The 12,922-nt window shown below is 36.2% G+C and overlaps 1 protein-coding gene across 1 annotated transcript in view; it reads right to left on the bottom strand.

The window, feature by feature from the left end:
* LOC114654737 (interleukin-6 receptor subunit beta) overlaps positions 1-10,360 on the bottom strand; it is a 32,947-nt gene extending 22,587 nt beyond the window's left edge. Inside the window, exons 1-5 of the mRNA XM_051929477.1 lie at positions 10,311-10,360; positions 8,733-9,007; positions 5,323-5,450; positions 3,517-3,652; positions 2,725-2,795 (exon numbers count right to left, since the gene is read on the bottom strand). Of these exons, the coding sequence (XP_051785437.1) occupies positions 2,725-2,795; positions 3,517-3,652; positions 5,323-5,450; positions 8,733-9,007; positions 10,311-10,360 (660 nt within the window). The remainder of the gene's footprint in view (positions 1-2,724; positions 2,796-3,516; positions 3,653-5,322; positions 5,451-8,732; positions 9,008-10,310) is intronic.
* Positions 10,361-12,922: the final 2,562 nt, after the last annotated feature.

Here is a 12,922-nt window from a genome sequence, read left to right on the forward strand (position 1 = left end):
GAGACAAAAGTTGAACTTTTTGGAAGGCAAATGTCCTGTTACATCTGGCGTAAAAGGAACACAGCATTTCAGAAAAAGAACATCATACCAACAGTAAAATATGGTGGTGGTAGTGTGATGGTCTGGGGTTGTTTTGCTGCTTCAGGACCTGGAAGGCTTGCTGTGATAGATGGAACCATGAATTCTACTGTCTACCAAAAAATCCTGAAGGAGAATGTCCGGCCATCTGTTCGTCAACTCAAGCTGAAGCGATCTTGGGTGCTGCAACAGGACAATGACCCAAAACACACCAGCAAATCCACCTCTGAATGGCTGAAGAAAAACAAAATGAAGACTTTGGAGTGGCCTAGTCAAAGTCCTGACCTGAATCCAATTGAGATGCTATGGCATGACCTTGAAAAGGCGGTTCATGCTAGAAAACCCTCAAATAAAGCTGAATTACAACAATTTTGCAAAGATGAGTGGGCCAAAATTCCTCTAGAGCGCTGTAAAAGACTCATTGCAAGTTATCGCAAATGCTTGATTGTAGTTATTGCTGCTAAGGGTGGCCCAACCAGTTATTAGGTTCAGGGGGCAATTACTTTTTCACACAGGGCCATGTAGGTTTGGATTTTTTTTTCTCCCTAAATAATAAAAACCACCATTTACAAACTGCATTTTGTGTTTACTTGTGTTATATTTGACTAATGGTTAAATGTGTTTGATGATCAGAAACATTTTGTGTGACAAACATGCAAAAGAATAAGAAATCAGGAAGGGGGCAAATAGTTTTTCACACCACTGTATATATATATATATATATATACTAGCAAAATACCCGCGCTTCGCAGCGGAGAAGTAGTGTGTTAAAGAGGTTATGAAAAAAAAAGGAAACATTTTAAAAATAACGTAACATGATTGTCAATTAAAGCCCGTTTCACTCAGTAAGTCTTATGTGTGTGTTTATGTATGTGTGTGTATATATATGTACATGTGTATATGTAGATATGTATATATATGTATATGTATATAAATGTTTATGTGTGTGTGTATATTATATATATATATATATATATATATATATATATATATATATATATATATATATATATATAAGACAGCAACAGTTATAACAATGACAACACAATTACATTGACAATCATGTTACGTTATTTTTAAAATGTTTCCTTTTTTTTTTCATAACCTCTTTAACACACTACTTCTCCGCTGCGAAGCGCGGGTATTTTGCTATATATATATATATATATATATATATATATATATATACGAGCTGTATATACCCGCCGTTGCCCGGGGCAGAAGTAACCTAATCGGTCAAACACTTACATATATAAAAAAAGCGAACCTAATCGGTTAAACAGCTTCATATATACAGAAGCGAACCTAATCGGACAAACAGCTAATCTATATACATAAGCAAACCTAATTGGTCAAACAGTTACATAAATACAAAAGCAAACCTAATCGATCAAACAGCTTCATATATACAGAAGCGAACCTAATTGGTCAAACAGTTATGCATGTGCAGAATAATTTTACAAAGATTATGCGTGTTAACAATCATTAAAAAGAAAACATTGAGGAACTCTTCTTCTATATGTGATGAAGCTGGATGAAGCTGACTTGACGAAGACGTAGGTGGCATAGATTGGTTTTTCTAAAACAGAAGAAAAAAATGAGTATCTATTATTATTTTAAATTACAATGAAAATGAGAACCTTGATTAGAGATAGATTATCCGTATTAAAATATGTGCATGAATAAACTTTTGCTAACTCTCTAGCAAAAGTTTATTCATACAAATTGGCATGGGATGGCTTTGTGAAAAAGTAAAAATTAGATAAAAATAAATTGAGAATGCGTACTTCGATTTGACTGAGATTATCTGTAATGATGAAAAAAAAGTTTAGTATGTTTTTTTTTCCATACGGGAAGGATGTAAAACCTTACATAGGCACCCTTCAGCCCATACTGAAGGGTACTGTCAGATTCTTACTGACTAAAAAACACCCTTTTTATTCCACAGCTACCCCAAAAACCACTATTAGGCATTACTTTGGGGTGGCAGTAGTTTAGTTATGAAACAGCTGGGTCCTGAAAAAAATCTGTCTTATTAGTGGCTTCATCACATATAGAAGAACAGTTCCTCAATCTTTTCTTTTTAATGATTGTTAACACGCATAATGTTTGTAAAATCATTCTGCACATGCATAACTGTTTGACCAATTAGGTTCGCTTCTGTATATATGAAGCTGTTTGATCGATTAGGTTTGCTTTTGTATTTATGTAACTGTTTGACCAATTAGGTTTGCTTATGTATATAGATTAGCTGTTTGTCCGATTAGGTTCGCTTCTGTATATATGAAGCTGTTTGTCCGATTAGGTTCGGTTTTTTTATATATGTAACTGTTTGACCGATTAGGTTTACTTTGGTATATATGTAAGTGTTTGACCGATTAGGTTACTTCTGCCCTTGGCAACGCCGGGTATATACAGCTCGTATTATATATAGAAAGAACTAAGACAGGCTTTGTGTTTTTTAACAGTGCCAGGGGAAATAGAAAAGAAAGGAGTAGCAATATATTTTCTAAAACATTCTGTATGTATGACATAAATTTCAACTATAGTAGTACAAATGAATTATTAATTTTAAATTCAGGAATGAATCTCACCACCTAAGTATATTTCTTCAGTAGAACTTTTCACATTAGCATATAGTCTTACCTCCCATTTCATATGTAACATTCTGTTTCCTTCACTAAATGGAGCAGTAAATAATTCCACAATTTTTGGCTCTGTTAAACAATTACATAAATAATCCTAGTTAGAGCAAAGCAATTAGCTTTAAAAGTGTATACATAATAAACAAAATAAGAAAGCATATAAGCAACAATCTCTTAACCCAGCCACAGGGGATGCACAAACCAGTGTGTTTCTTTGTGCTGGTCCCAAGCCCGGATAAATGGGGAGGGTTACGTCAGGAAGGGCATCCTGTGTAAAATTTTGCCAAATCAATATGCGGACAACAATATAAAAATAAGCAACAATCCCTTATTTTCTTACACATTTTTATTGTATTTACAAGTTAATTTTGGTCATTTTTTAAAATAAGATTTTAGAAAGATATACAGCCAGTGGTTTTAAACTCTTGTTGCTCAAAGTATTTCATCAAGCAGGAACACTTTAAAAATAAAAAATGAAAGCAAATGACTTTAAAAACAATAAAAAATAAATTAAAAAGTGCCCAAAACAAGAAAACAATAATGCAAAAGAAGTGTCCATTTTATTTGTCTTCATTAATTATTTACAAGAATAATGCAAACTCTATAAGTAACACATATTTTTATGTCACATTTGGAAAGAGAAAGAAAACAATTTACTACAGTTCCGTTTTCAATAATGAGGTCATATAGAGTAAAGTGGGAAAACATGTTTTTACACAACATTAAGAAACAAAAATATTAACCGACAAGTACAGTATTAAAACAGTAGATGACAGGTTTTAAATGGGCTTACCTGGAGGAATGAAAAGAAATTCACTCCATTTACAATCACTGCATACATTATTTGGAATGCATTTAATTTGAGCCTCATAGAAAACTGTTTCATTTGGCACTGCAACTTTAATGCTATTATCCTCTATTGAATTTACCTGCAGGTAAATACAAATACAAATAATGTAGTGACGCATCCATTGTACTTTTACCATCAGTACAGAACGATGTACGCTACTGTATTAATCATACATGAATTTTCAGCTTTTGCCTAATGATAGCTGAGAAGGAGAGCCACAATCTCTCTCAGCGTCAATGGCCAGAAAGCAAACTAAAATACTGGGGTACCAGTAAACACAGGGCAGGTTAATGCTAGGCCAATTTACATTTACTAATCAATCTAAAAAGATATTTTCATCAACATATGCAAAGCATCAACATCCTACAAAGAAGGCACACCAGCAGAGAAATTAACCAATGTCCAAGTGCTGCAAGGTGCGGCACTACATGGTGCACCACAGTGCTTGAAGTATATATTGAACCTAGATAAAAAGTGCTCCTATAAGTTCTAAATCTGTTTAGCTTTAAATTTGATTGGGGTACAGCTATAAAGATCTCATTTGTTTAAAAAACACTTTGATAACTAAACCAAGAAAATGATGTATATTTTATTTTTATTACATTTCATGTGCTAGCAGCAGTTTGTGATTAAAGTTTGGTAAAGTGTGTGATTATATACAGGTAACTGCTAGGTTTGCTAGACTAGCAGAAGTCTGGATTGAAATTTAATGAAATAATTCTTTAAAATATAATTGACAATAATCAAGAGGTGCAACACATTAAACCGCAAGGTGAAGCAAGAAACATGGACAAGCTTACAGATTTGAATGACTCTGACAAGGGATGAATTGTGAAGGCTAAATTACTGAGTCAGAACATCTCCAAAATGAGAGGACTTGTTAGGTGTTCTCGGTATGTGCCTCAGTGTAATAGATGAATAAATTTTCATATCTCCCTCTTTTAGAGAAGTCATCATCACTATGATGAATCTTACTGATTACTTATGTATAACATAATTTAGCACTTTGCCCACTGAACAAAAAGTTGGAAACGTATGAATATCTACTTATGTTTCTACTTTTAGCATTCAGTATTTTGCAGTTGAGATGTCTTTTAATACTGTCTTTCAATTGTTGTACTGCATGACTACATCTTCATTTTGTGAGATTTTTTTTAAGGCATTATTCAACTGACATTTTATCATGACTGATGCTAGTAGCCTAATACACTGTGAAATACTGTGTCTCTTCCTTGCTCCTTTACACAAGGTCTACTGGAGATTGTTTTCGTCCATGTAGCTGTAATGATCTTTTCTCTTTCATGTCTGCAACCTCACTATCACACCACTCACACTGGGTCAGAACCAAAGCCATCTACATTCACAAGGCTCACTGACAGCCACATGCACAGGCTAATGGATTTAAGCAGAAGAGTGGGTCTTGTAAGTGCTGCCCTTTACGTGCTAGATCATCTCTCATGCGCATACACACACTGTGTTTGTTTAAGTAGTGTCCTTGTAATTATCCATCCATCCATTTTCCAACCCGCTGAATCCGAACACAGGGTCACGGGGGTCTGCCCGAGCCAATCCAGGCCAACATAGGGCACAAGGCTGGAACCAATCCCGGGCAGGTTGCCAACCCACCGCAGGCACTTGTAATTATAAAAAGTAAATTTATTCTAACCCAAAATGTAAATGTTTTATTTCCATTAACTCAGAATGGGATTAAGAGGGAGAAAAGGATAAATGGTTAAAATATTTCCTTACTAATATCCAGGATTCCTTGTTTAATTCCTTATACTGCAACTGATAGTGTGTTATGTTTCTGTTTTTCCAAGATACAGTAAAATCTTCTTTTTGTCGTTCATACTTTATTTGTTCAGGTGAACATCTTACTGAAAAAGAAAAGAAACTTAAAAACATTCAAGGAAACAAAAACAATAGTTTTAATCTTAACTGTGACAAGATAACAATGCCTTATTAATGGTCTTTAACAGACATAAAAAGCTACATACAAAACATGATATGAACAATACATTTGAGTGATTAGTAAAAAAAAGTGCAAAGTTAAAAATACATATACACAAAATGTATCAGTTGATTCTGGAACTTAATACTGTGTTTTACTATTTTTATCACAGTTTATTTGTTTCTCTGATGTCAGTTTATTTCCATTTTTAGATCCACTAATACACTTAATACCTTCATGCCAAACACTTGAAAGCATCCTTCTACCATTGAACTGTACTGAGCCAGCTTAGGAAATAAATAAAAGTGAACATTAAAAGTATATATCTAAAAGAAAGTATTTACGAACAGAAAATAATTCAGCTTGAACTAAACTGGAGTCATTGGTTGTAAAACCCTCAATGTCAGCAATTCAACTTATGATTAAAAATATTTTCCTAATAATCCATCCAAGCACAGTATTCATTTTGAGAAAGCATTCTTGAAAGAAAACCCAGGCAGAATAACCTGTGACCGTATCCGCTCTCTGTCATTGTTTGTGCTGCTCCTGTGCAATTACAGACAATTTTACTGCTTGAGTACCTGACGGCAAAAAATGAAGTACTTGGTAGGGGAGGTTTGGGGCAGAGAGAAAAAGAGTTGAGGGTTAGGTAGCTTTGTTAAAAAGCACACATATCCAGTATAAAGTATATTTTAAATATTATGTATTAAATTTCCATGTATTCATTTACTTTATTTTTTTTTTATTTGGCTGAAACCGTTCTCCAAGGCAACTTATATACTCACCTTACAACTGTACTGCAACTCATTTAATCGTTTATATTTTGCAAAGCTCTATCACCCTAAAGTTCCTCTGGTTAAATCTCAAGCGGGCTTAAAGTGTGCTACTTGCAGCAGTTATTTGGAATGTATAATAACAAAGTCAAGTGAAGTAGCTAAGTTTTATTTTGTCCATTGTTTTGATGAGGAGTTTTTGTTCCTCTACACTTTTTTTAATTAAGAAATAAAATATATAAAAACACTTGCCCAAAGTACACTCTTTCATAGAAGATGAATCTACTTTGAATTTTATTCCAGGTTGTAGTGTTCTCTGGTCATCACACTCTTCTTGATATTAACCAAATTCACTGAATTATTGAAATACAAGCTTTTATTTCCAATATACAGCTTGCATTTATCTTTCATGCAAATTTTAGACAATATTGCAGATGCAAAAAGCTGCTCTTACTTTTCCTATCTTAACAAGTAAGGCTGAATTACCTAAATGGTACTGTAAATTCCAAAAGTATCCTTCTAATAAATCCCATTGGTTTATTTAATAACAGTATTATTTAGTAAGGATGAATAAGAAATGTACAAACTTTGATGTACTAAGGTTATCAATCTCTGTTTTTAATATTGAAGCATTAAGTCAAGTGCCATTTCTGCATTAAGGGCCAGTGGAGTACAGCTGAAAAATCACCAAAGAAGCCAGCAGTACGATGCGCCTGTTTCAAAGAAGAACAGAATTCTGGTGTGGAAAGGGCAGGTATTTTTTTATTTTTTAATTTTGCTTGCCTCACACTGACCAGCAAACCTCTGGCTAAACAGTAGTTCACTCTACTACCAAGTGTAATATGCACTTTGAGTCGTTCAGTATGTGTAGTCTGCTTATCCTTTCCTTTCCTTTATTGTAGTTCACCTCAATACTTTTTCTAAATTTGAGGTGTCTTTTCATTAGACAGTTCACACCCAATATATTATCCTCAGCTGAAAAGTGGTTGCAAGGCTCTCACTTTGTGGATGTATTTTGTCAAAAGATGACAGCTTCATTGGGTATCACAATAATTTGATGTAAATCAAGACAGACAAAGCACCAGCATCATTTGTTTGTGACATGAAAGGTGTGTGAACTTGCATGTTTTTTAAGTCATTAGCAAAAATATTACACACTTTATTAGTTGGGTACCTACATGTAAATGTCTAAAAAGTCTGAACACATATTGGAAAATTCTAATATAGCACCACAAGAATTTTCATGCCAGAAACACCACTGATTTAATCTTTTTCCATTCTATTTGTGCTATAATGAAATTGAATTATATTGAGATATAATATAAGTAAGTCAATCTCAAGGCAATTTTTTCCTTTAAAAGGGTATATCTTTTTATTGCAGTGGAATGGTTCCTCTTTTACGGGTTGTCTTACTTCACCTTTTTCTAAAAATGCTTATCTTTTAATGGTGGTTCAGAGTTTTCAAAACTCAGAAACATTAGAGATTACATTTTAATTTGTATGATGAACATATTTTTTAAATGTTACCACAATATTTTAATACTTACATATTGGTAAAGTAAGGAAAAAATAAGTGGGTGTCATATGTCATGAAATTTAAAGGTGATCTATGGGGTTCACTCCTTCAGGAAGGGTGCAAGTCTATTTACAGTACATCTCAGCCATGGAAATATATATTCAAAAATGTACTTACTTGTTCCAGACAACTTACCTAACATAAGAACCTTTGTAATAGATGTGGAAATTGTTAATTTATGTTATTAAACTGTAATTACACATTAATGATCAGTTTAACAATGTATTTTATAGTGTGGAAAGAGCTGAATAACACTTAGACTGCATTCCAGGAATGCTCCTTGAAATGTTCTTCTAGATATTGTCACACAGGCGTGCATGGGAGGCAGCTAAAGATCTCAAAAGAGGGTAATTCCATGCCGAACCAGGGGATGGCAGAATGCACTGATCCTTTCTCTGTTTCCCTGCAGACCAAACGTGGGAAATTCCACCTGGGCCTGATGACACCACTTCCGGTTCCGGGCCTGATAACACCACTTCTGGCTCCTGTCCTATTGACGTCACTTCCCCTGCCTGGCTTTAAAACCACCATGTTTTGCCTACCAAGTCAATTCTGTCTTGAACTAAACCTGTAAAGACCTGTTTTGCCATTTTTGCCTTTTCCAGACAATTTTACGGGGTGGCTGCCCCAATCCTTTTTGTGGTGTCATTTTGTGGTGCCTTTCACAGTATTTAGATTTCGATTTAGAAGCCTTTATTGTTGTTACACCATGTATCATGAAGTTAAGTGAAGCTACTCCTTTTCAGATGCAACGAAAAAAAAAAACAATGAAACAGTTATACAAGTAACAGTAAAGTATTACTTAGTAGATATGGCTTGAGTCTGTTTGTCCTTGATTTGTTTGATCTTTATCACTTACCAGAGGGCAACAGGTCAAACAAATGAAAACCAGGCTGGGACTCTCTCCACAAATCACCGTTGATGTAGAGGGGTTTGAGGTCTGTGCTGTTTATCCTAAAGTCAAAGATGATTTCCTTTGTTTTCATGGTGATCAATGTCAGGTTATTTGTTGAGCTCCAAGCTGATGATTTCAGGATCTCCTCTCTGTATGCAGATTCGGTCCCCTCCAAGATGAGTCCAAACACTGTAGTGTCATCATCAAATTTGATGATGATATTATTTGGGTGGGCTGGACTGCAATCATGGGTATAGAAAGCAAACGGCAATAGACCTAGCACGCAGCCTTGTGAGGAGCCTGTGCTGAGTGAATGCGTTGAGGAAAAGTGGGGGCTGAGTTTTACTGTCTTTGGGCGAGTGCTGAGAATGTCGTTTATCCAGGTGCAGAAGAGTGGGGGTAAAATCTGGGTTAGACAGTTTACTAACTAGAATATCTGGAATAAGCACTATAAAATGTGCTATATAAATAAATGTTGTTGTAATACTATTAAGCACTGAGCTATAGTCAATAAAAAGCATCCTCACATAGCTCCCCTGGGCCTCCAAGTGGCTCAGCACAGTGTGGAAAGCTATGGCATCATCGGTGGACCAAAAGTGGGAGGACACAGGCTTCGATGTAGTGTGAAAACAACCTCTATTGAGCGATAGTCATTGAGACTCTCAGTCGCTGATTTCTTGGGAACAGGAATGATGGTGGCTGACTTCTGACTTCTTGTCTCGGGGAGTGATTGAAGATGCTTGTTAAAACATGTGAGAGCTGGTCAGCACACTCTTTCAGCACCTTCCAGGTACTCCATCAGGACCAGCAGCCTTCCTCTGGTTTACTGACTTGAGCATTCATCTCACTTGATGCTCCTGTAAGTGAGAGGTGGACTTCTATCCTCCTTGTATAGATCACTTCACTTTTTTTATTCCTCTCTTTAGCTTGGTTCTAGCAGCACTATACAGAGCACTGTCACCTGACCTGAACACTGAGTCATGGCCTTTGAGGAGGGACCTAACCTTGCTGGTTATCCAGGGCTTCAGGTTAGGGAAGACACAGATACACTTCTCTACAGTGACATTATCAGCACAGTACTTGATATAGGATAGAACCGACTCTGTGTGTTCAGTTAAGTTTTGATGTTCAAAATATGTCCCAATCAGTGTTTGCAAAACAGTCCTATAAACGAGAGAGTGATTTTTCAGGCCAGGTTTTAACAGACTTTATGTGTGGCTTTGTTTCTCTCTTAAGAGGGGTGTATGCGGAAATGAGGAGCTGAGAGAGGTCTGACTGGCCCAACTGGGGGAGGCGTGTGGCTCTATATGCGTGTTTAATATTGGAGTAGACATGATCATGTGTATTTTCTCCCCTTGTCAGACACATCACATGTTGAAAGAAATTAGGCAGCAGTGACTTCAGTCACTACTGCTAGCTCTCTTGGAAGAATGAATGGTTGGCATTTAATTGAAATAAACTCTAGGTCAAGAGAACAATGGCTGTCTATGATTATGATTAATCGTCGGGTGAAGCCAGGTTTCAGTTGTTATCATTACATACTAGTCGTGATTGTAATGATTTCTAGCAATTAATGCTTCCTGTTCATCCATTTTCTTAAAAATGTACAGTATCTTGAGTTGGTGAGACACATACTCAGTATAGGAGGCTTATGTGGTTGTTTCCTGAGCCTTCCTCTCTGTATGCCGTCTGCAGGACCCAATAACAATCCATGACGATCCCAGTGGTCTTGCAAGGTCAGTGGGAATGTTGTGAGTACGATGAAAATCGTCTGTAATGGGGAGTTTTAGCCAAAAACCAATATCCAGTAGATCTTGGCAGCTGTAGCGGCAATTTCCACAACTGTATGCAAACATGCTAAATTAACATACTGAGCAAAAAAAAAAAAAGTTCAACCAAAAGAGAGAGCTGCAAGTCATACTGTTCATACCTGCTGCAATCTCATCATATGTTGAGTAAATATTTGATAATACAGTGGAACATCGGTTCATGACCATAATTCGTTCCAAAACTCTGGTTGTAAACCGATTTGGTTGTGAACCGAAGCAACTTCCCCCATAGGATTGTATATAAATACAATTAATCCGTTCCGGACGGTACAAACTGTATGTAAATATATTTTTTTAAAGATTTTTAAGCACAAATATAGTTAATTACACCACTGAATGCACATCGTAATAGTAAACTAAATGTAAAAACATTGAATAACACTGAGAAAACCTTGAACAACAGAGAAAACTAACATTGCAAGAGTTCACGCTATAGCCTTACGACCCGATCGCTGTATAAACACTTTTTTTTAATGAGTTTTAAGCACAGGGGAAAAAAAAGGAACATTTGAACAAATCCGAACTTTATTTAAAAACCTACCACAAGCAACCAAGAAAGTAACATTGCAGCAGTTCGTGCTATAACCTTACAACCCAATCGCAGGGAAAAAAAATGAACATTTGAAAAATCCGTAACTTAATAAACAACCTAGAAAAGTAACATTGCAACAATTCACGCTACGAACCGAAAAATAAACATTTGAAAAATCTGTAATACAAAAACTAACCATAAACCACCAAGAAAACTAACCTTGCATGAGTCGAGTTCTGGCATGAAGTGAGGAGGAACTGGGTGGAGAGGAGGTTACAGTGCTCAGAAGCCATGGTTAACTGCAATAGCACACGAAATACTGTAGAGCACAAAGAGTTCACAGGTAAAGCACGCACGTCTGACTGAGAACAATGAACAGGGAGAGGCTGAACACGTGCTTAAATACAGTAATCAGCGCGTATGAACCGGAAGGGAAATGAAATAGAGCACAAAGAGTTCACAGCGAAAGCGTGCACGCATGTCTGACCGAGAACAACGCAACACATGCGGAAATCATCGGCGTGCACAAACCGAAAGGGAAACTGGCTTGTTCGTATACCGAGTATGTGGTCGTGAACTCAGGCAAAAGTTTGGAGAACTTTTTGGTCGTAAACCGATTTGTACATGTACCAAGACATTCGTGAACCGAGGTTCCACTGTAAGTGCAAAAATTTGGCACTAATTAAAATGATTCTATGGCAGAACAATACAATTATTACTGATATTTGAGAAAGTATACATCAAAGCACAGATACTGTCAAAAACAATACGTCAAAATAGTTATCTTTGCTTAATTTGTTGAAAAACACATTGCACATTAAAACAGACAAAATGATGGTGTTAGATACAGTATTTGTTTAAATTGGGACAAAAACTGTTAAATGGGTTTTGTTTAGTCAACATGGTAAATATTTTAAATAAAAAGCATTAGTGTGCCCTGTGAAGGGCATGCCACCCTAGTTTGGTTGTCTGATTCCAGTTATTTCAGTTGTCTAAAAAATACATATATATAAACTTACCCAAAATTGCACTGCAATGTTTTCCTGTGCAATGTTAGCACGTCTGGGTGGGAATAAAAGGGACCGCCTCCCTCCAGTCGTCAACTGGAATCGGGTGGAAGTGGACGAAGCTCGGAGGAGAGGAGTGGAGGCGGTGAAGAAAGGCTGGACATTGGAGAGGCCCAGACTGGGGTGATTGGTGAAGGAACACTGGGTTGTGTGCGGGACTTTATTTGTAAATAGTGTGTAAATAAACATGTGTGTTTGACTTATTGGTGTCTGCCTGTCTGTGCCAGGGCTGATCTTCCACACAGCATTTGAGCAGAGTGGATCTCAAATCAATTTTTTGTTTTGTTTTTAAAACTGCACCTCATTCATGGCCAAGCACCATATTGCATCGGTCCTTCCATTTGCCCAAATAAAGTCCTCTGTTTATTCTCGTATTTGCATACTTCATCCATAGACACATGCCACTTGTGTCTATGGATGCACTGAATCCAAGCCGCGTAACTCCCGGATGACGCCCTCCAAAATGTGCCATCTCTTGAGTTCTTCATTCCCTGTGTCAAATTGCTGTCTGTGGTGTACTTTATATTCCAAGTGTGCATAAACTTTGCAATGCAATTGAGTTTAGATAAGTTTTTTAGCTACCTGGAGAACCAATGTCTGCATAGTTCATGAAAATTGTAAGTATGACTGTAGCTTTTATAATTTAATTATATAGAAAAATATTTGATTTTAATTCATTTATTATTTTATGTGGTCAGCTGATTGAAATCTTTTGCTCTGCTTTTC

This window comes from Erpetoichthys calabaricus, chromosome 7 (genome assembly GCF_900747795.2).
Source record: "Erpetoichthys calabaricus chromosome 7, fErpCal1.3, whole genome shotgun sequence".
NCBI lineage: Eukaryota > Metazoa > Chordata > Cladistia > Polypteriformes > Polypteridae > Erpetoichthys > Erpetoichthys calabaricus.